Source organism: Sinocyclocheilus anshuiensis, unplaced genomic scaffold (assembly GCF_001515605.1).
Source record: "Sinocyclocheilus anshuiensis isolate Anshui unplaced genomic scaffold, SAMN03320099.WGS_v1.1 scaffold330, whole genome shotgun sequence".
Lineage (NCBI taxonomy): Eukaryota > Metazoa > Chordata > Actinopteri > Cypriniformes > Cyprinidae > Sinocyclocheilus > Sinocyclocheilus anshuiensis.
The window spans coordinates 2,095,893-2,120,589 of record NW_015547689.1 but is presented as its reverse complement, the minus strand read 5'-3'; the positions used below and the strand labels follow the sequence as shown (position 1 = coordinate 2,120,589).

General features: G+C 39.1%; 3 protein-coding genes across 3 annotated transcripts; all 3 read left to right on the top strand.

Annotated features, from left to right (window-relative positions):
• Positions 1–927, top strand: or62b3 (odorant receptor, family 62, subfamily B, member 3). The gene has a single exon (XM_016506121.1). It carries the CDS (start codon positions 1–3, stop codon positions 925–927), a length of 927 nt encoding a protein of 308 aa, XP_016361607.1.
• Positions 928–12,474: 11,547 nt separating this feature from the next.
• LOC107703496 (olfactory receptor 5M3-like) lies at positions 12,475–13,404 on the top strand. The gene has a single exon (XM_016506120.1). The coding sequence runs from the start codon at positions 12,475–12,477 to the stop codon at positions 13,402–13,404; it is 930 nt and encodes a 309-aa protein (XP_016361606.1).
• Positions 13,405–21,174: 7,770 nt separating this feature from the next.
• On the top strand, positions 21,175–22,122 carry LOC107703448 (olfactory receptor 6N2-like). Its single transcript, XM_016506072.1, has one exon. It carries the CDS (start codon positions 21,175–21,177, stop codon positions 22,120–22,122), a length of 948 nt encoding a protein of 315 aa, XP_016361558.1.
• The last annotated feature ends 2,575 nt before the right edge of the window (positions 22,123–24,697 follow it).

Sequence of the window (24,697 nt, the reverse complement as noted above, 5' to 3'; positions counted from 1 at the left end):
ATGGATAATATAACATATTTTCCTACCTACACCCTGATGGAACCAAGAGACTCTAAATCATACAGACATATTTATTTCACATGCTTCTTGGTGCTCTATATTATGATACTTTTAGTTAACACTTGGGTCAGTGTTGTTATTGTCTTGGAAAAAGCCCTTCATGAACCAATGTACATTTTTCTGTGCAATATGTGTGTAAATGATATTTATGGGGCTACAGGATTTTATCCTAAATTCCTACATGATTTAATGCTGGATTCATATGTGATTCCTTCTTACATGTGTGCATTTCAAGCTTTTGTGATCTATGCTTCAGTCATGTGTGATTGTACTACAATAACTGTGATGGCATATGACAGACATGTGGCCATATGTCGACCTTTAGACTATCATACAAAACTGAACAAATTTTCATGCAGTGTATTACTTTGCTTCTGTTGGATCCTGCCCTTTGTTTTTATGATCATTGTTCTTGTATTGTCAAATAGGCTGAAATTGTGTAAATATCACATTAATAAATTGTACTGTGACAATTGGTCTATGGTAAAACTTTCATGTGAATCAACTGTAATCAATAATATTTATGGATATTTTGTTATTTCATTTTATTTTTGTCTGTCTGTTTTTATTATTTTGTCCTATATAAAACTTATCATTGCATGCAAAGCATCATTAGAGTGCAGAAGGAAATTTTGGCAGACATGTGTGCCCCATATGTTTACAGTGATTAATTATGTTATTGCTGTGTTTTTTGATGCCATGTACAGCAGATATGGCTCAAACAATGTCTCAGAGAGCCTGCAAAATTTTTTGGCACTAGAGATGCTTATTGTGCCACCTCTTGCCAATCCAGTAATCTATGGGTTAAAACTCCATGAAGTACGCAAAAGAATCTTTAAATCTTTTGTTAACATCAGAAAACAATAAAAAAAATACACTCACTCATTATTGTTCTATTTTTCTTGAATGTACTGTAAAATATTAAAGCAAAGGATTTGTTTACATTGTTTACAATGCTGAGAAACAGCCATGTTTTAGGAAAAACTACACGTTTTTAATAATATTCAGAACGCCTTCATATGCTTGCATTTGAATTGTGTTCTCAATGTACAGCTGTGTCTTTCTGTGACATATTTAAGTGTTTAATTATACTATTATTTATTTATTTATTTATTTGCCCATTTTATTGATATATTCCAGCACCAAAGGGCAATGTGAATGTGAAGATGCTAGTAAGCAATACGGAAATCTGTATTGTGACTATTTCTTACATTTATATTTATATATTTAAAAAAAATAAAAAAATACTATAGTCACTTTTCCACATAAATTCCATCTGCTGTAACCAAATCACTTTTTCCGTATTGTATATAAATTCAGATTACAACCAAGGCAATATTCACTAAACGAAAAGATAAGTTGGAAGGATTTATTTTCTCGAACAGTTCATAGTCCTTTCAAAGTCTTGAAACTTTTTTAACTATCTTGTTCTATACAAGATGGGGGAGATGGGGGAGAAAATGCTTATTTACATTGAAAAGCAAATGATCGTGACAAACACAGTTTATAAAATAACCCCAGAGGTTTATGCATCAAAGACTCACAGAGAAATTGCTGTGAGGAAAAAAGTATAAGCATGTCAGATGTCTTCAGGGCCTCTTTGTGATTGTCAACACATAAGATGACAACTCTGGTATGGTTGTCACGATCTCCGGCTGGAGTGCCCATAAACTCCACAAGAGGGACTCTTGCCACTCTACCCTGGCCTAGGAACTCATTATCACACTCACATCTGTTCCCAATCAGAAGGACTATAAAAGATGCACATACACAAACTCAGACTGCCGAGTATTGCTAGCCTGTAGCGTTCCCTTGGTCCTGTGTTTCTGTGTTCCTGCCAGTGTTTCCTAGATTCCTTGTTTTCATGCATTGCCTTGCCTTGCTTTGCTTTAGTGTTCTTTGACTCTGGACTGCTTACCTGGTTCCCTTCTGAGGGAACTTTGAACTGCGTCCTCTAGGGGTCGCTATGGGGAACGCCTTCGGCGTGACCGGTGTCTGAAGCATACATCTAAACACGACAATGACATTGGCTGGCGATAGCCTATGACGTCACTACCGGCGCGACCACAGTATAAAAGGGCGCCGGTAGAGCCCGTCATCCTCTTCTTCATCTTCACTGACCGTTTGTTTATGTTAAGCACGACTAGGAATGCATGTTTTCTCGACAGAGGCTTTGCTCTCATACCCGCAGTTTCACACGACTCGCGTTCTGTGTGTGTGTGGTGAAGAGCAAGCGCGTTCAGCTCTCGAGGGAGTTGGATGCGCTCTGCATTCATTGCTTGTTTCTTGTGAGGGATAAGCATGAATTGAACGCGCTCGTCTCACGAGGAGACAGCTTGTGCTCATCGTGATGCATTCACAAGACTACTGAGGGGGAGGTGAGTACGTCACCATTTACCCGAGTTTGTAGATAGTGTTTGCATGAGTGCGTTCGCCTCTCGCGGGAATAGCGACGCATTCGCAGCAGCGGTTGTCGTTCTCGCTTGATTTCCAAGGTAATCTAGTGCTTGGGCGGAGTGTGTTTAGCTCCTGCGGGGGCTGAAGGCGTGCTGCGCGTTGCGGTTGCTCACGAGGAGACAGCTTGTGCTCATCGTGATGCATTCACAAGACTACTGAGGGGGAGGTGAGTACGTCACCATTTACCCGAGTTTGTAGATAGTGTTTGCATGAGTGCGTTCGCCTCTCGCGGGAATAGCGACGCATTCGCAGCAGCGGTTGTCGTTCTCGCTTGATTTCCGAGGTAATCTAGTGCTTGGGCGGAGTGTGTTTAGCTCCTGCGGGAGCTGAAGGCGTGCTGCGCGTTGCGGTTGCAGTGAGAATTGGCTGCCCATTGCCATGATTTGTGGTTGATGGGTAGAACAGGGAAAGGACCTGACGGGAAATTTCTCCCTATCAGTAATTTCCTTTTGTTCTCATAGGTCGACACGCTCAGCTTCTGTGCACTTTTTAAAATCCACACTGTGGTAAGTGTGTACGCTAGGAATTTTGCGTACTTGTATGGTAAGGGTTACGCACTGTAGCCTCGTTCCCTTTCTATGAGTTGGTTAGGCCCCGGTTTTCACCTTGGGCACCACTCAACCGTTGGTTCATTACAGTATTTCTAATTCCATATCTATGGTAAGTGCTCACGCTAGTTCTCTTTGCACTTTCTAAAGTCCATATTCATGGCAGGTGTGCACACCAGCCTTTGTGCACCTTCCTAACCTGTTAACCCGCACCTGGATGCCGGCGTACTGAACGCTCTTTGTTTGCACGTGTCAATGTTTACGAATAGATTAAATGAAAAGGGACATAATTAATCTTGACAAACTATATGTCATTCTAAAGGTCTAAGCCTCAAGCATCGATGATAGATCGCTGTTTTTCAATGGAAAGCTTATAAAGAATGTATTTGCTAAATTTGTGTAAGCAGTACACATCAAAACATGCATAATCAAAACGCAGTATGTACCAGATTTATCGTAATAACGAGTCATAAATGCATCCACTGTCAAGGTTGGGGATAAAGGGATGAGGCGAGGGCTCAGTAGTGCAGAGTAATGGGCTTTTAATAGAAAAATAAAACAAAACAAACAACAAAAACTACCCTGTGGGGGAAAAACAGGCTGGCAAGGCAGGATCAGGACAGGACACGACACGACAGGATACATTCGATGGTGATACGATGACGAACTGGCCTAGGACTTCAAAGACAAGGACAATAAATAGGGAGCAAATGAGGAGGGTAACGAGGGAACACATGTGGGGCAAATTAACCAATAATCAGGTAACAAGATGGGTGGGGTCAAGACAATTGACATGAGAGCACATGGCACACAGGAAACAAAGACAAAAGCCATGTGCTCACACAAAACAAACACAAGCACATGGCCAGCAAAACAATCACAAGCCATGTGCTTGAACAAAACAAGACACGAACACGCAGCTAATGAGAAAACTCATAAGCCGCGTGTTCACACAAGACAAGACAGCACACAGCCAGTGAAAACCAAGCTGCATGCTACACAGCACAAGACACGAAAGCACGCAGCGTGCAACAACACAAGACAACAAGAAAAGCACGCGGTTTGTGTTCAGCACACACGCTCCAACATGAAACAGGACACGCAGACGAGAGCGCACGGCTCGAGCACTCTCGAAGCAACGCGCTCACATGAAAACAATGACACGACGGGAGTGTCAGGGCTCTGTCACAAAACCATGAATTACACTAGACCGAAGTGACAGAACCCTGACACTACCCCTCCTCAAAAGGGACGCCACCTGGCACACCAAGCAGACTCTTCTGCTTCTGGAGTCCTGACAGGGGGCCAAGGCGGAGCTGGGAGCTTGGCAGGCAGGAAGGGTGGAGCCCGTATCAAGGAGGGAGCCGGCATCAGGGCAAGGTGCTTGGGCGGCGCCGGCAGGGCAAGGAGCTTGGGCGGAGCCAGTAGGCCATGGAAGGAGCTTGGGCGGCGCCGGCACGGCAAGGAGCTTGGGCGGCGCCGGCAGGGCAAGGAGCTTGGGAGGGTCTGGGACGGCCTCCAGGCCAACAGCGGGCTCCTGGATGGCCTCCAGGCCATGTGGGATGGAGGAAACCTTTTTCCTCCTCCGTTTCCAAGACCGGGGCACTGTAACGTCGTCAGCCACCTCTGGGGGCGCTGCAGCATCATCGGCCGCCTCTGGGGGTGCTGCAGCCTCATCGGCCGCCTCTAGGGGCGCTACAGCCTCTTCAGCCACCTCTAGGGGTGGTGAGGCGGACCCATTCTTCCTCCTACCTCTCCTCCGTTTACGAGACTCTTCGGCTGTCACTGGGGGCGCTGCAGCTTCTTCGGCAGTCTCTGGAGGTGCTTCGGCCGTTTCTGGGGGCGCTACAGCCTCTTCGGCCGGAGGATTCTCTTCCGCCACCACTGCGGGCACTTCAACCTCATCAGGAACCGCTGAGGGTGCTGCAGCCTCATCGGCCGCCTCTAGGGGCGCTACAGCCTCTTCAGCCACCTCTAGGGGTGGTGAGGCGGACCCATTCTTCCTCCTACCTCTCCTCCGTTTACGAGACTCTTCGGCTGTCACTGGGGGCGCTGCAGCTTCTTCGGCAGTCTCTGGAGGTGCTTCGGCCGTTTCTGGGGGCGCTACAGCCTCTTCGGCCGGAGGATTCGCCTAACGGGCTAGGAATTTGACGAACCCCTCAAATGACAGGTGATCCAGCCCTCTCATCCTCCACCAGTTGAGGGCCGGGATCTGTACATCACGCTCCAACATGAAAACAATGACATGACGGGAGTGTCATCCACAGCTGTAAATCCCGGTTTAGTTAGAAAGGTAAGGGTCCACTGAACAACATCCCATAGAGCACTTTTAGTCCAACGAAGCAATAACGTTGTAATATGAATGGTAATTACTTTGTTTACGTCTCATTTTTTCGGGGAGAGTTATTGTTTGTATCCGTTATGGAATAACTTGCACTCAAAAACTGCATCTTGGTAGTAAAAAGCAACATGGTTTTGTAGCATACAGTGTCACAAACAGAATGAGACCATCCACAAAAAAAAAAAAAGCCAAAGATATGCGGAATATTGTTTATTTGAATTCTGGCGCTCTCTCGTGTCGGCTCATGACGCACGCTGTGATGCACCTGTCATGTGATGGGGGAGTATCTTAGCGATCAGCTTTTTGCACAAATAATTCTTTTTTTTTTCTTCAACATTTTTCATATACAGTATGTGTGTGTGTTTTGTGGAGAATGTGGCTGTGTGTGATTACCATCTGTATGAGCACACATCAGCGTGTGGGGGGGGGGACTAGACATAGTCTCAGACAAATGGTGGCAGGGATCTCATTTTTCATGGTATCTTCTTCAGATTTGAAATAGAAACTCATGAGACATGTGACTTTCAACCCATTACTTTTCTGGATTGCTCCAGGACTCATTTCATGTATTTTTATATGAAAGAAAATATTTTTTAGTGTGGTACAATTTTTTCAAGGCACTTTGGTGTCTATAACTTTTTATCTTTTTGAGCATTATCAACTCTGGATGATGGATAGTAAAGCCCAAAGGGTCTTCTTTCCAAAGACACCAAAATTGTAAGTGAGTAAAAATGTCGTAAGATGCGGTGGTATGTTTTTGTAATGCCCAAATGACCTGAAAGGCTGTGATCGTGAGCTAACATCAACACATGAAAGCAAAATTGTGTGGGCACGACTATCTGATAAACTGCATCAGCTTCACATTCAGAAACCGATGGCATTCTTTTTCGCATCAGCAACCAGTTATCCCAAAAATAAGCAATAGGTCTTTCAAACACATCTTCCTTTTTCACAACGGCAGCTCTGCAGCGAGCCAGTGAATTATCATGTTTTTGCGCGTTCGCTAAGGTGAGCCTATCAATAGTCAAAGACAGATCAATTTCAGCACCAGGTACAGTGGACAGCGACTCGGAGTGCTTATGTTCTATCTCTACAGGAAGCTCCTGGCAAACGTCAGCGCTGTCAGGGGAAACCAGAAAGCTGTCTGAAAGTTCAACCACGTCACTATCGAAACTAAGTCTACAACATTTCGTGGTTCAGAAAGCAGATCCTCAACTACTTCAGGGAACGGCAATACCTTTCCACCTGCAAGGTCATTACCGAGAATAACACAACCACCAATTAATAGCATTCATTAAGGGACCCACGGTCCAAGCAAAGAAACAAAAATAAAGCAAAATAATTAGTCTAAGAGACGAATATAAAGAAATATAAAGAGATAAAAATAATAAAGTGGTATTTTTCGTCAGAGAGACCCAAGGCCCAAAATAACAAACAAAACCAACCTGTCACAAAGAAAATAAAAATAAATACATCAACCTAACCTAACTACGCTTAACCAAAAAACCATTGTAGAAATGAGATTTAAACAAAAAGGCAGGTCTCTCTTACATTACTACCACATTCCAAAGAAAACAAACAATCAAAAGAAACACTCAAAAACACTAACAGTACATTTTGGTCTGGCGGCTGACAGGGAGTCTGGATCAGTGCGACCGGCCCGAAGTCACACCGCTCACTTCTGAAGAACGGAAGAGGCGTTTTAAAAGGACTGCCCGCTGATCACCCAATTACCGCTGATAGGTGGCAACACTCTTAGCAAATCAGCGGCGATCTGAAACTTAAAAAGAAAACATCCAAAAGAACAAGTATTATGAAAACACAATGAAAAAAACATCATAACGTAACAGTGTAGCACACTGTTGTCAGGAACTGTTACCATTTTAAGTTAGGTAGGTCATTTTCAGCTGTGAGTCCCAAAATGGGGGGTGCAGGTTAACAGGTTAAAAGCCTTTATGATAAGGGTGACGTGTTGTTGCATCGTCCCCTTTCTCGGAGTTGGCTCTGGCCCCGGTTACCTTGGGCCCCACTCTCCGCATATTCACATTCTAGACAGGGTATTACTACTAAGTTTCCCTGGGTATCTTGAGATCCTCGGTAGCTCGTTCTTAGAGCAGGAGGTAGTCTCTGTTTGACAGACCAGGTAGCTCGTTCTTAGAGCAGGAGGTAGTCTCTGTTTGACAGACCAGAATATGGGATTGTAAGCAGCCCTGATACTCGGCCTTATCCCCTTAAAGGAATCCTTGGTTATTTTTTGATTCCAGGCTTGAGCTTTGCCCTGGGCTCGGGCTTTATACAAGCCAGCCCTTACAGGTAAGTTTGGTGCACAGCTCAGGCCTTTGGCCGTAGGGGGTTATGTCACTGACAGCCGTCAAACGTCCTAGGGGCAGCTCCTTTGACTTGTAGAGTTGGTACTTAGTGCTCGCCGTGGTATTGGCATGCACTCCCCTCAGCATGGTAGCGTGGGTATACCGTTCCCCATAGCGACCCCTAGAGGACGCAGTTCGAAGTTCCCTAGGAAGGGAATGTCTCAGGTAACATATGTAACCATGGTTCCCTGAGAAGGGAACGAGACACTGCGTCTTCTAGTCTCCTCGCCATGCTTTGGACGTAAGCTTCAGACGAAGAAGCGGATGACGTGTTCTACCGGCGCCCTTTTATACTGTGGTCGCGCCGGTAGTCACATCATAGGCTGTCGCCGGCCAATATCATTGTCGTGTTTAGATGTATGCTTCAGACACCGGTCACACCGAAGGCGTTCCCCATAGCGACCCCTAGAGGACGCAGTGTCTCGTTCCCTTCTCAGGGAACCATGGTTACATACGTAACCTGAGATGTTTTTTATGATTGTTTGCTCCCTGACCTGACCTTTGCCTGTTCTGTGGATTACTCTTTTGCCTCTGCCTTGGATTATAGTGTTTGCTGGTGTTTGACCCTGCCTGTTTTGACCACTCTTTTGAATAAAGCCTGCACTTCAATCCACTACTGTGTTGTCATGCCTCCCCACGTTAAAATGGTAATAGTTGATCAGTTGTTGTTTTAAATGTCATTTTTTATGTTTTTTTCCCCAAGATTTATGGAAAACCTGATCAGCTTATCAGGTATTTGTGATGCAATTGTTATTTTTAAAATGTCAAATCAACTTTAATAAATGTTTGAGTAGCATACCAAACATAATTGATAATAGGACCTATTTTGCAACCTTCACCCTGATGGAACAAAAAGGCTGTAAATCATACAGACATGTAGAGTCCCTTTATGTAAACATACAATACTGAACTTATTGTAAACAACTAAACTTATTGTGAACATAAATGAAAAAAATACTTGAGAAATTTCATGCTGCAGACCCAATGTCAATTTCAAGTGACATGTTTTTTTTTTCACTGCCAAGTACCAGCAACCAGAGAAAATAAAGAATAGCTTTTCATGTGGCTCCTTGTGTTTGTGCATAAAAGTGAATAGGGAAAACCCTGAATCTAGCAATTGCTTTACTGTGTAGAATACAGGTTACTTCCTAACACACAAAATAATGTCAAATATAGCTTGATTCTACAACTGGGTCAGGCAATACATTATGACTTTATTTGCCACCAGAGCATGAGGAATACTGTTCTAGGATCCTCTTTTGCTGAAATCTTGTTACTTGACCAGTTTGATTCATGCTCTAAACCACTGGTTTAAAATAAAATATTTGTGTGACGAGTGGGGTGGGACCGAGAGCCGTGGGAACGGAGCGAAGCCGGTGGAGTTAATGATAATGAGCGTCACCTGCGTCACTCACCGTTCTCGAGTCCCACAGAGGAGCTCCGGAAGGATAAAAGGAGCAGTAACGACAGTGAAGGACGAGAGAGGACCAGGCCTGGACTATTTGTGTTGTTTTGGTTCTGTTTGTGCACGGCATCTCTCCCCTCTCTCGTCTCTGTCTCTCCTCATCGTTCTGTCTCCTTTTCTCTCGCCTCGTCTGTCCTTACCCCCAGGTACGCCACGGCCGCCGTGATCGGCTCCCTCCAGAGAGTGGGGCAGGGCCGAGAGCCATGGGAACGGGGCGAGGCCGGTAACGTGTTAAGCGTTTTTCCATATAGAATAAACTGTCTACAGCTCTTTTATATCATTGTCTTAGTCATTGTTATAGTATAAAATTAGTTTTAATCGTTTAATCACCACCACAGCTTCTTGTCTCCATTGGCAACACGCACGATTTGTGTCGATTGCAAGTGATGTCGCAGGTAGCGGAGAGTGCAAGTGGCGATTGCAAGTGACATTGTAATTTAGTTTCTTTTTTCTTGTCTTCACCACCTGGCTACTGTTGTAAAATGTTGAGAGATTCAAACAAAAAGTAATCAATAAATAGAACAAAATAAAATAAAAAAAAGACTGCAAGTGATGTCAATTGCTGAAGCGCAAGTGTCTGAGAGTGCAAGTCTCAAGTCTGAGAATGCAAGTCTGAGAGTGCAAGTGCAAGTCTGCAGCCAGACCCTTCTCACTACATCAGACGTGTCAACGAGTGCTTGTGCAAGCAGGATAAGATATCTACAAGAGATGGTCATAACCTCTGGAGAGAAATAGCGCAGACGCTGAAGGATGAAATTTCAGGTGTATGCTATGTGTGTCAAATGGCTGTGTTTGCGCACACTAGGTTTGCAGAAAATTTATATTTTATTTTTTATATATTAGAACAATTATTTCAGTGATTAATCAGTAGACTCTGATTGATTATTCAGCTTTTGCAATTTGTTAAAATATTGAGTTATACATATTCTAACTAATAAATAAAACAAGGTCTTCAAGGTCACAAGGACTTCAGTCTATGAAAATGCTTCATGAAAACATTACTGTTATACAATTACAGTTATTATACAATTATTTTTTACAATACAAATTAATATATTTGACATAAAATGAGATGACAGACAGAGACACTTTCTCATTCACCATTTAATTAACTGTATGAAAAAGTAACTGACTGACTGATGCATCATTCTGCCGAACATCTAAAAATGGTGATAAGACATTTTTCGATAAACCATTTTTTCACTACATTATCTCTCAAAAATACTTTATAGTACTGTGATAATCAAAACAGTCTTGAGTTAGGTCAAGCTTTAATCAGTGCAAACCAAGCTATCATTTATGTTTTTATACTAATAAAAAGATTTTAACATTAGCTAGCTCCACACTGGAGAGCTGCTTTATAGCAGAAAATCAAACTGTAATCCTAACTGAAAGCAACACTGACACTGTTTTTCATGTTTAATGTAAAGCTCTTGTTTTAAATCAATCTATTGTATAAAGCGCTATAGAGACAAACGTGATGTGACTGGAATGGAGCTGGTGGAAACATATCTATATGGCTATGATCAGATGTTTTCTTAACTGCTGTTTTTATCACCGCTGTCATGTTTATTGTGTGTTTATTTTGTTATTTAGAGGAAAGCAAGCATCACATATTTACATATTCATCTAAACTCTGCTCTCAGAAGCATTGGTATGCTCACTGACAGTAAACCGCTGCTTGCGTAAATGTTGCATATATAACTTATTTTTACCCCTAAGTGAAGAAAGCAAAGGAGCTTCGCCTTTAAACATGACCGCATTTTTTGTTTGTAGTTTTGTAAAACTTTCCCACACTCAACTGTTTCAAACATAAGCGCCATGTCTTATTCTATTGAATTGCATGCAGGAGGGCTGAATTACAGTCTTGTGCTACAGCACCAGTAAAACCACATTATTGCAGGGCCTTACGTTAGGTCATATAAGATCATACGACTATTTGACAACAAAAATATTTGTCAACAATTTTAGCCCTAGCACAAACTATTAAATGGAATATGCGTTGAAAAGTTACATGCTCAGCTGTAAACATATGCTAAGGGCTCATGTCAAAACTGAAGTATACTTTGGGCTTTATCAGTCTGGAATGACATGAGGGTGAGTAAGTACATTGACATGGCAACGATGTACTTTGCATTTTTCGTGTAGAGACTACAGGGATCCGCAAAAACAACTTAAAACACTGTATTATGCATGCCAGACCAATAGTTGGCGATGTCACATTGTAAAAAAAAAATAAAAAAAAAAAACCTATGCAAACATGTAATATGCATGCACATGATGTCACCATTTTCATAAATTTGTAGTTTCATAGTTTACACAGTGACGATAACGGTAGCCTATTATTTTCAAAAACTTGCACCTTGCAACCAGTTTTTAAAGTTTGCGTTTTCAGGCCTCCTACACACATTGTTATGTTAATGAACGGCCAAAACGCATAAAAAGTTTTCAGTTAAATGGTGACGTGTAAATGCCCCACCCTAAATGATGACCTTTTGGGGTGCTATCCCTTTAAGAGTTCTTATTGTTGTTTTTAAATATATATATATATGTATATATACTAAACCAATCAAAAAAAATCTGTTAATTTAAAATAAGAATAGTTATAAAAATAAACATTCATCAGAAAATTAATAACAATAATAATAATAATAATAATAATTACTAAATGAAAAGATTCACTGATGTTTCTTTTTCAGTTTATTAACTACAAGTGGAAATTAATTGAATAAAAGCTACATGCATTTTTATGTAGCAATATGTTGAATGTTTGTCTTCAGTGTATATTTTTAGACTTTTAGATCCGTTTACTTTTACATTTCTTTTACATTTGTTACAAAATATACTAAGAAATTAAATAAATGCTAATTTATACTGAAAATCACATTTTGTGATAAACAAAGTTTGTAAATTAATCCCTGAGGTGTACATGCTTGAGTCTCTCTGAGAATTTGCTGTGAGGATAAAAGGCATTTGTAAGCACGCCAGTTGTCTTCAGAGCCTCTTTGTGGTTGTGAACATGCAAGATGAGGACTCTGGCATGGTAATTGTTGTATATCGTTGTTATTGTTATATTTTTAAGCTTGATAAAAGACATCAATGCTTATCAGTTACTTGAGATTTAATTGTTATTCACCAAATAATTTGGTGTTAGTCACCAAATTTATAACATTTGGTGACTGTAAATAATCAAATATCAATTAATTTTGTATTTTGTGGTAACATACAGAGATAATGGATAATATTACTTATTTTGCAACCTACACCCTGATGGAACCACAAGGCTCTAAATCATACAGACATATATATTTCGTATGCTTTTTCTTTATTTATAGTCTAATATTGTTTATGAACAGTTGCCTTTGTGTGGTCATTGTTTTGGAGAGAGCCCTTCATCAACCAATGTACATTTTTCTGTGCAATCTGTGTTTAAATGGAATGTATGGATCCACTGGATTTTATCCTAAATTCCTACATGATTTAATACTGGATTCATATGTGATTCCTTCTTACATGTGTGCTTTTCAATCTTTTGTTATCTACAGTTCAATTAAATGTGAATATTCTACATTAGCAGCGATGGCATATGACAGACATGTGGCCATATGTCAACCTTTAGACTATCACTCAAAGATGAACACATATTCTTGTGTCATGCTACTTTTCATTTGTTGGACTGTACCATTCATTTCAACACTCATTGCTCTGCTCCTATCAAATAGGTTAGTATTGTGTAAAAATCACATTGATAAACTGTATTGTGACAACTGGTCAATGGTAAAGCTGTCATGTGAATCAACTGTCACCAATAACATTTATGGACTAATAAGCATTTCATTTAATTTTTGCATTTTCGCTGTAATTATTGTATCCTATGTAAAGCTTGCTATTGCATGTAAAGCATCATTAGAGTGCAGAAGAAAATTTTGGCAGACATGTGTGCCTCATGTAATTTCATTAGTTAATTTCAGTGTTGCAATGCTTTTTGATACAATGTACAACAGATACGGCTCAAGCGATTTCCCAGATGACCTGCGTAATTTTTTGGCTTTAGAAATAATTATTGTGCCACCTCTTTTAAATCCTTTAATCTATGGCTTAAACTTGAAAGAAGTTCGCAAAAGAGTTTTGAAATCATGTATAAATATCTTGAAAAAATCATGATAAACTTCTGTTGCATGTGTCTGATATACAATACTTAATCCTTATTGTAAACCGCTAAAGCATAAATGAAGAAATGCTCATGTCATTTCATGCCGAAAAACATATCCCAAAATGTTCATATTTACAATTTCTATTACTATGAAATATGCTCAGTTCAGTTTATTTTTAGTGAAATGTTTTCTCAGTCAAGCATCATCAATCAGTTGATAATAATGCGAAGAAAGAAAAGCCTCTCACTCATGTGTCATGTCATTCATAAAAAAGTGAATGAGGAAATGCAGTTTAGATTATTATCCATCATGATGTATATTACTGTGCATATTGTATTAAAGTATTTTATTCAGTGACCTCAGGTTAATTACCTCAGGCTCTAAGAGAAGTTATTGCATCTTGTTATTCTCCTACCAGGTTTTTTTTTTAATTATATAATCTTAAAAAATATAAAATACCTTGTATTTAAGTGCCTTTATCAGGTTTTTTTTTATTTTTTATTAAACTAGCTGTAACTGTAGGATTTGATACAAAGGCATGCTTTATTTTCATCCCAGAGTTCTTTGCAGAGCCTTAGACATCCTAAATACTTTATCTTTTTAAGAATATGTAGCACACATTAACATATATCTCATGGTAGATAATGTTATAAAATTATAAATTTACATTTTAAAATCATACTATCTAAAATAGTGGCCCAACGAATTTTACCATGAGGGGTACTGTGACCGGTGTCTCATTTATACTCTGTGGTTTCAGGCTTTCCGAGGAGTGCACATGTGTATGCCAAATATGACGTGAGAGAGCCCTATAAACACTAAAATGCTGATCCAAATCATTCTGGGTGCTGGAGATTCTAGAGACATGCACCCTCTCCTTTATGTCAGTATCAAATCGTCACCTTGGAATTATAAGGTTCTATCTGCCATTTTTTGTCAAAATTGAGTTATTCACATATTCTTATTCTGTGACAACTTATTTACATTACAATTTTTGTGTACATTTTGCAACTGTTATATGAAAGAGATTTGTTCCCCATATCACTATATGAAATGCAAAAACTTTGAAGCTCAATATCTCGAAACTGCTCAGAATGCAGATAGAACCTTATAATTCCAAAGTGATGAAATATAGGAATGATTATTAGGAAAATTAAACTGGACTTAGGTCTAACAGTAGCATTCAAGTACAGAAATACGACAGAAATGTAATGAATTAATTAAATGTAAAATAACACTGGATGATTTTCACTGTACAAAGAAATACAGATGATTCATTTTAATTTAAGTTACAAAAGTTATTCACTCAAGAACAGTGAGTATTTTTTCTGTATTCTTTGTTTGATTAACATTAATGACACAGGCCCTTTCCCAAATGGCACCCTAAACCCTTGCAGTCTTTCTCTGAGTCCACACTTTCTGTCAGGTAGAAGAAGTCTGCTGTGGAGCTCGCCTCAGTGTGGGTTTGGCATTAGTGTGCATCGAGGCCACATAGCATTTTGAAAGCTAAAATGATGAATGGGACAACCTACGGTCTTGTGGACTTAACGGACATGCACACACAGTGGCCATTGTAAGACCGCAAGTGCAAGTGAAGTGTGCTATCTGGGACAGGGCCATAGACCGCAGCAGGTTTATTTAGGCTGCTGTCTCTTTAAGACCAAATGCACGGATCTACTGTCTTTCTCAGTTGTTTACGTTTACTTAAGATATAAGTAAACTGTCTGAAAGACGGCTTTGTGTGTGCGCGCTTTGGGTGTGTGCGTTCAGTAAACCCCTCTTAGAGAGCACGTGAGTACTCAAAGGTGCAGTAGGAGATCTTGGAAAATGCTAACTTTAGCCTGATAGCACTGAAAGCAATCGTCCCACCCTCCCTGCAAATCGCCATCCAAAGTCATGCCCCCTGAACGCATATACGCTCACAGACCAGAATACCAGAGACAACATTACAACAATACATCATGTGTCATTCACTGGTGAGAAAACTTTATAGCACAGTTAGTAAAAGTACTACAATACCAGGAAGGAAGATCGGATTGTTCATGTTTGCCTGCACTGTACATGAACGCGCTGATGACATATCCTGTCTCCGCGAACCAGGTGTGCAGAGGTATGGAAATACATATGTTGACAGGCAGGTAGGAAAGCCAATCAAAACGCTCGGAACGAGCGTTTTAATTGGACGAACATTTCTTGGTCCTACGCCTTCCACAGCATATATAAATACATATAAATACATTTAGACCACTTAACTTAATGATTGCTATCGGGATGTGAAGAGACTTTCATCCAGCATAACAAAAAATGTTTCTAAAGGCAATCACCTATTGCACCTTTAAAGGGATAGTTCACCCAAAAATAAAAATTTCCATATGATTTACTCACCCTCAAGCTATCCTAGGTGTATATGACTGTCTTCTTTTAGACTAATACAGTCGGAGTTATATAAAAAAAATGTCCTGGCTCTTCCAAGCTTTATAATGTCAGTGAATAGTGGTCGAGATTTTGAAGCCAAAAAATGTAAACATCCATCATAAAAAGTACTCCACATGGCTCTGTGAGGTTAATAAAGGCCTTCTGAAGTTAAACAATGCATTTGTATAAGAAATAAACTATAAAGCTTATAAAGTTTATAAACGGTAATCTCTATCTTCCGCTAAATGTCGTACACGCGTTCACGAGAGAGTGGCATTCCAGCGCATGACGTTGGACGGTGGAGTAGAGTAAGCTCCAGTGAGAAGTGTTGACTGCAGAAGCACAGAAGAAAAAGCAAAACAAAACACCGGTCATGAATTAAAAGTAGAAAACTAGGATTGGTAAATAAAAAATTTCAGAGGATTTTGATATAAGCCAAGAAGAGACTGGTTTTCCTTTGCTGTAAACAAAACTTGGTTCTCGCGAGACTAGCATATTCATGTTACTTGTATGTTACCGTTTAGTTCCTGTTTGTCCTTACCGTCTCCTCGTTCCTCGCTCCGTGCTCCTCACAGTAGCGAACCGTGACAATTCTCACCGGAGCTTACACTACATCACCTACATCGATTCACAAATACTTGAATATGGTTTATGATCTATTTAGTAAGCCTACCGTATTAATATACCGTATTTAAGTAAATTAATACCAAAATTAAAAAAGTTAAAAGTTTTTTTTTCCCATGAGCAAATAATTAAACCCAATATGTAATAAATGGAGGCAAGGCAAGGCTTAACTGAATTGAGAAACTTTTACTATCACATTCTTCCTTGCATCACAAAACAGAACAGGGACGTGTAATTCACAGCGCACATACACCCCTTAAAGTGGCAGCATAACACAAACTAGAACCTTTCTTAAAGTTACCATCAGAATTTTCCCTCCAGCATTCCATTACAGGCTATAAAACTGTCATTTACACTATGATCTACAAATTAAGCCTTTATGGTGCTTTCTTTTGACGTTCTGATCTCCTCAAAGTCTCTACAGTTTTCTCAGGACTCTCCTTGTTTTCTGACCCTCCAGCTTGATCAATACAACCCCACTGCTCTGCAGCTGGACAGCTCCTCAGATGATCCTGATGACAACGGACATCTCACCCATCTGACAGTCTCACCACACAAGAGCATGGACCGCTTTTTTTTTTCACAATGGCTACCAGTAACCCACGCTGACCTCTGACAAAATTCCTGACAGTCTCACCTTCCTAAAAACTCTGTTCTCTCGCAAACCTGTCATGCCAAGCTTTCTGCTTCTCTTGCTGGACTCTCACTTTCTCCCTAACATCAGGATGCCACATATCCAGGTGAAATTTCAGTTCCCGTCCCAGCAACATCTCTGCTTGTGCTAGACCTGTAGTAGTCTGCAGAGTGCTAAGTGCCACCAATAGTTCAAAAATTCAACATTGAAATGGTAATAACTCCTGAACCCCTAATTCTAGAAAAATTTAACTTAGAACACCTGATTACTCTCCTCATGCTGATCACATTCAATAGCTTACATTAAGACTCCACCCATTACAGTAGCGGACATTTTGAAAAGTACAGTATTCTGTCTTTTCACTACTACTCCTTTAAAATTGATCCAATTCTTCCCAAAATTGGCTCAGATGATCTTTGGACTGAGCTGAAAAGAAATGACTGAACAGAATTTTTTAACTACTACTGAAAAAAAAAGTTATGATGTTGTGAACTTAACGAGGTTGACCCAAAATTGGTTCAGAGGCTGTATCTCGGCCAAACTTTGATCAATCAAGCAAAACTTGGTACACTTTCAACACCATGATCTGAGGGTCCATGCCAAAGGTGGGCACAGCGCCACCTATGGGTCGTGAGATACCAAAAATTCACATTTTTGCTTATAACTTTTGAACAATTAGTCAGAAAATCATGATCTTGTTGTCTGTGGATTCCTTGGGTCGTGCCAAATAAATGTCATATTTAAGTAAATGAAAAACTTAAACTTAAAAACTTTTTCTGCTACTTCTCCTACAAATTTTGGCCAATTTTGTCCAAAATCTGATCATATGATCTTTGGACTGATTCGCACAGAAATGACTGAACAGATTTTTGATGTTTGCTACTGTTCCCAAGAAATACCTCTCAGAATGTGACCATACCTGTGTTTCTTGTCTTATGCTATTAAGCTTAGCGTGCTAATAAGTTACAGGCTAACCAGTTACCAAGCTGTTTAATTTGACTCTTTAGCTATCAAGGTTAACCATAAGCTGTGTTACCATTAAATTAACTTTGCATGTTACTCTGGTTAAAATGCTAAAAAAACTTTATTGGGGAGCTCATTCGCACATCTAAACCTTTCCTAAGCAGCCTGTTGAAAGTACATCTACTGAGTGGCGCACTCTTCTAAGCCACTGGCCCCGATCCTTTCAGGTCATGGGTTTGAATCCGGTGTCACACATGTCCAGACCAGCATATTTAATGATGCTGAAGTTGCTTCTTTTCCAGATGTTGTGCTTTTCAAAGTATGATCTCATCTAAGCTCATTAAATACTGCATATTTATATGCAAAATCTTAATTTTGAGTTGAGTGTCACTTGAATTATGGAGCTTCAGCATCCGTGTAAATCAAAAGGTTACAGCTTTGAAGATTCTATACAAATTCAATGTGTAGCAAGTGTTTAACCATGGGAACTCTGCGATGTTTAAAAGTATCCAAATAAAGTCCAATGTTCAAATAGGCCAAAAATGTCCAAATAGGGCTTGGCCCCAATAATTGCTGCATGCAGCTATATTTATTATTGTTTTTATTACCTTAAATTATATGTATGTCTGCTTTTTTTTTTTCACAATGGCTACCAGTAACCCACGCTGACCTCTGACAAAATTCCTGACAGTCTCACCTTCCTAAAAACTCTGTTCTCTCGCAAACCTGTCATGCCAAGCTTTCTGCTTCTCTTGCTGGACTCTCACTTTCTCCCTAACATCAGGATGCCACATATCCAGGTGAAATTTCAGTTCCCGTCCCAGCAACATCTCTGCTTGTGCTAGACCTGTAGTAGTCTGCAGAGTGCTAAGTGCCACCAATAGTTCAAAAATTCAACATTGAAATGGTAATAACTCCTGAACCCCTAATTCTAGAAAAATTTAACTTAGACTGTACTGGAAGCTCCTGACACCAAGACAAATTCCTTGTGTGTGTGTAAACACACTTGGCAATAAAGCTCTTTCTGATTCTGTTTCTGATCACAAGACACTGTCAGCTCTTTCTCTGGGTCAAAATGGACTAACACACTGGCTGACTACAGCAGATTTTTTTAGTTTTGTGAAGGCAGCTGTCTGCCAATATGCTTTCACACAAATAACTTTATTTTTGAATGTTTCAATATGCGTTAACACAAATGACTTATTTGAATTTTTCATTAATACAACATGGCACTGAGTTGTTAGAAAAGAAATGTGTTGAGACGTTATTGCTTTATGACATCAGGAACCGATGAATCGGCTTTTTGAACCGGACTCTCACTTTCTCCCTAACATCAGGATGCCACATATCCAGGTGAAATTTCAGTTCCCGTCCCAGCAACATCTCTGCTTGTGCTAGACCTGTAGTAGTCTGCAGAGTGCTAAGTGCCACCAATAGTTCAAAAATTCAACATTGAAATGGTAATAACTCCTGAACCCCTAATTCTAGAAAAATTTAACTTAGAACACCTGATTACTCTCCTCATGCTGATCACATTCAATAGCTTACATTAAGACTCCACCCATTACAGTAGCGGACATTTTGAAAAGTACAGTATTCTGTCTTTTCACTATTACTCCTTTAAAATTGATCCAATTCTTCCCAAAATTGGCTCAGATGATCTTTGGACTGAGCTGAAAAGAAATGACTGAACAGAATTTTTTAACTACTACTGAAAAAAAAAGTTATGATCGATGAATCGGCTTTTTGAACCGGTTCAATGAGCCAATCTGTCCGAAAAGTACCAGTTCGCGGAAATGAATCAGACTTTGCATCACTAGTGTGAAACAGGTGTAACAGTGTGTATAGCTCAAAGACACATAACAACTGACAATGGGTGAACAGGTGTGCTGATTGATTAGTGTCCAAGATGGCTGGCAGGAAAACTAGGACATAGGACAAAAGTAACTAATGAAAAGAAACTAAGTGTCCATGAAAAATTGGTTCAGAGGCTGTATCTCGGCCAAACTTTGATCAATCAAGCAAAACTTGGTACACTTTCAACACCATGATCTGAGGGTCCATGCCAAAGGTGGGCACAGCGCCACCTATGGGTCGTGAGATACCAAAAATTCACATTTTTGCTTATAACTTTTGAACAATTAGTCAGAAAATCATGATCTTGTTGTCTGTGGATTCCTTGGGTCGTGCCAAATAAATGTCATATTTAAGTAAATGAAAAACTTAAACTTAAAAACTTTTTCTGCTACTTCTCCTACAAATTTTGGCCAATTTTGTCCAAAATCTGATCATATGATCTTTGGACTGATTCGCACAGAAATGACTGAACAGATTTTTGATGTTTGCTACTGTTCCCAAGAAATACCTCTCAGAATGTGACCATACCTGTGTTTCTTGTCTTATGCTATTAAGCTTAGCGTGCTAATAAGTTACAGGCTAACCAGTTACCAAGCTGTTTAATTTGACTCTTTAGCTATCAAGGTTAACCATAAGCTGTGTTACCATTAAATTAACTTTGCATGTTACTCTGGTTAAAATGCTAAAAAGAAAAGAAACTAAGTGTCCATGAAAATAGAAACTAATAGAAAATACCCGTGACACCCATAGCCTACATTACATTGAATCAAATAAATAAATGAAATATAATGATATTAATGTGAGCTGTAAGCAACATGGTTTAGTTTGGTAAAATGACAACAAAATCCTTTAAAAATGGGTGTACACAAATGTTTACAGCATGTGTGGGGCTGTTTGCTATGTATTTAATAAGTATTGTTAGTAAATTTGACATTTATTTTAACAAATCAACGGTTTTTGCAAAGTGTTGCCCATGAGCGCATAATTAATCCCAAGAAATTTTTGAATATCTATTACATATTTCCCTAATGACAAATCAGTAAATATAAAACCAAGCAAGTCCTCACTACTTTCAGTTGCGACACACCCGTCTGTGGATACTGTGTGTTTTAATTTTTTCTGACTGTGGTTGCTTTATTTCTTTAGGCAACAATGATAATTGAAGCTTCATGAAATGTCTGTTTTAGTTATGTGTTTTACTGACCTTTGACTAATATTGTTTTATGTTTGGTAATGCTGCAAAATATTTGTTCATTTCATGTCATTTGAAGGACTATCCATACTATGATGGATAACATGACGTACCCTGTGATACTGACACTTATGGTGCCAAAAGAAACTAAATCATATAGGCATGTATATTTTATTTGTTTTCTTGCATTATATGTGCTCATCTTGTCAATTAATATTCGTCTTGTCATGGTTATTGTCATGGAGAAAGCTCTTCACGAACCAATGTACATATTCCTCGGTTATCTGTGTGTAAACGGGGTTTATGGAGCCTCAGGATTCTACCCTAAAATTTTGTCTGATTTAATATTGGATTCATATGTGATCTCCTCTAACATGTGCACTTTGCAAACCTTTGTTATCTACAGCTCTTTACTTTCTGATATCACAATATTAACAGTGATGGCTTATGATAGATACTTAGCCATATGCAAACCTTTAGACTATCATTCCAAATTAACTAAAAACACCTGTGTGAAATTAGTTCTGCTCTCATGGATTGTTCCAAACTCCTTGTCAGTTGCATCAGTCCTGTTATCAAAGTTTAGGCCCTTTTGTAAATATCACATTGACAAATTATATTGTGACAACTGGTCAATTGTAAAACTGTCTTGTGCATCAAATTTTGTTAACAATGTCTTTGGATATGCCATGACTGTCATATTTTTAAGCTTTATAGTTTTTATCGTAGTGTCCTACTTTGAACTGATCGCTGCATGTAAAGCATCTTTAGTAAACAGAAAGAAATTCTGGCAAACATGTCTGCCACACATATTTTCACTTATAAATTTCACTGCTGCTTATCTTTTTGATATCATGTATAGCAGATATGGTGCAAATTACCTTCCAGAGAGTTTGCGTAATTTTTTGGCTCTAGAACTGGTGATAGTTCCGCCTGTGTTCAATCCTCTAATCTATGGCTTATCTATTAGAGCAGTGCGCAAAAGAGTTTTCACTTCATGTGTTGCATCAAGAGTAAATGTTTCACAAACAATCAAAACTTAATTATGTGCTAAAACTGATACATGCAAAATGCTATTGGCTTTAACAATGAATTGTGACAAACTGTGAGAAAGAGTGTGCTTTTAACAAACATATTTATGGTGTGATGTACTGTATGTACAAACTGGAAAAAAGACAAATCTGTTGTGAATCTAATAAACACACAGCCTAAGCATGTTGTCAATTGCATTTGATCCAAACCTTCAAGCTGTACGACTATTATGTCGGAACACTATACATCTAAATTACTAACATTTTATTAAGGATATTAAGTATTCTAGAGTTACAAACCTACATAAAAATATATATATATTTTTACTAATGTAAAATGTTTAATTATTCTTGGTCATCTGTGTGTAAATGGGGTTTAGGGAGCCTCGGGATTTTACCCTAAATTTCAGTCTGATATAATATTAGATTCATATGTGATCTGCTCTCACAATTGTGCTCTGTAGAACTTTGTTATATACAGCTTTTTTTCTTTGAATTTACAGCTTTAACAGTGATGTCACATGATAGATATGTGGCCGTATGTCACCCTTTAGACCAGGGGTAGGCAAGTTCGTTCCTAGAAAGCCGCAGTCCTGCAGAGTTCAGCTCCAACCCTAATCGCAGGACTGCGGCTCTCTAGGATCGAACTTGCCTACCCCTGCTTTAGACTAACACTATAAAAAATGTTCATGTCTTCTGCTGGTCTGTGGCATACATTATGTTCATTGCCCTGCTTCTGTCAAATAGGTTGGTATGGTGTAAAAATCACATTGTAACCTTTTTTTGTCATGAAGTGCCATTTTTAATTCTCCTGGTTAAACACTGTGCCAAATACATATCATTATCCAGCTCAATTCAGTTTAAGTTTTGTTCTTATCCAATCAGTGGCACCCCTGCCTGAACGCAAAAGTACGGAAAGTGCCAGAAAGTACCGACAGAATTTCAGTTCATATTCTGTAACGTAATTTCTACATCATAAGTCAGTAATCATATAGGTCTATGCCAAATTTGCCAATAATCATTTTCTGAAAACTGTAGGTGACTTTTCCCTTGCCATGGTCATGTTTCCCCCCAATTTGATGAAAATGTATTTAATTATTCATGACACTCTCTCACAATGTAGTTTGTCTATGCTGTTTTACCTCTTTGATATGCAGTCAAAAAAAAAAAGTCTAGTGTATGTTGATATAGAAAAGCATATTAAAATCACGTGGAAAATCAAACTTGAAAACAAAAGGTAACAACATTATATATCCTGCTGTTGAGCAGCACCTGTTCCATCTGGCAGGTCTTTGTCAGTTTGTTAGTTTTAACAAACCTTCAATGATTCAAAGAGCTGACAAGTTACCAATAAAACTGTTCAGTGAAAATGAGAATTTCTGTCTAAACTTCATACTTTATAACTTTCCCCAGGTAAATAATTGTAAACAAACAGCTGTTTTTCTGTGGCTGAATCCTGCAGGTGCATCTGCATTCGGAAGTGTCAGTGCAGTCAAAACGATAATATTACTGAATATTAATTGTCTTTTAAACCTTGTCTTGAATGTGTTACCAAATAGAGTTTTTGAGTTATGTCAATAAAAGAAAAGAACTTTTGCTGGAGTAAACATATGACGACTGTAGATGAACATTACATGTTCCACTGAGGTAAAAACTTGTGTGATAAGCCATGGGCAATATGCAATATATCTGACCATATGTATCGCTTTCATTTGATTGCACCAGTGATGGTCTGTCCACTATCTTACATAGTGATTTGAGTGAGTGAGTGAGTCACTCACGCACGCACGCATTTATATATTTAGCTCCAACCCTAATCAAACACACCTGAACAAGCTAATCAAGGTCTAAAGATTACTAGAAAGCTACAGGCAGGCGAGTTTTAATCAAGGTTGGAGCAAAACTCTGCAGTACTGTGGCTCTCCAGGACTGATGTTGGCCACACCTGGTCTAGTGTTTGTAGGTCCCCCATAAATACATAAATGCCAGTGAAACTATGGGTTACCAAAGCTGTGGTGTCATGTGATCAAAATCACATAACCTCTCAAATGTCCAGTCATATATGAGGGTGGAGCAATCATCAGACAGGAAGCACCTTGTGTGAAGGCCACCCAAAGCTCAGTGACATAGAGTTTTGATAAACTTGATATTAAGGAGTATAAATTAATTTTAAACAAAACAATCCTGCTACTTTTTGGCCTAATGTGAATTATGAAATGATTGTCCATCAAAAAATAGTATAACTTTGTAAGTATAAACTATGTATTTTATATTTTTATTAAATTTCCTAGCGTACAACTTTAGGAAATGTGGTTTCGAAAAGTGGGACAGTATGATTAGCCTAATATGGGACAATACTTCAGTCAGTCAAAAATGTGTGGTGGGGCATGGATTGTGGGACAAAAAAAAAAAGGTTATTTACATGGTTTTAGGATTGTTATGCAATATTAGAATGCTGTTACTGCAGATGGGGTTATAGATGATGATGGTGTCTTGATGTAGTGGGAAATTTCGCTACAACGCGGGGTTAAGATTATGTTCCGCGTAAATCTGTTGGCAATCAAATATTCAATATCGCTACTCATAA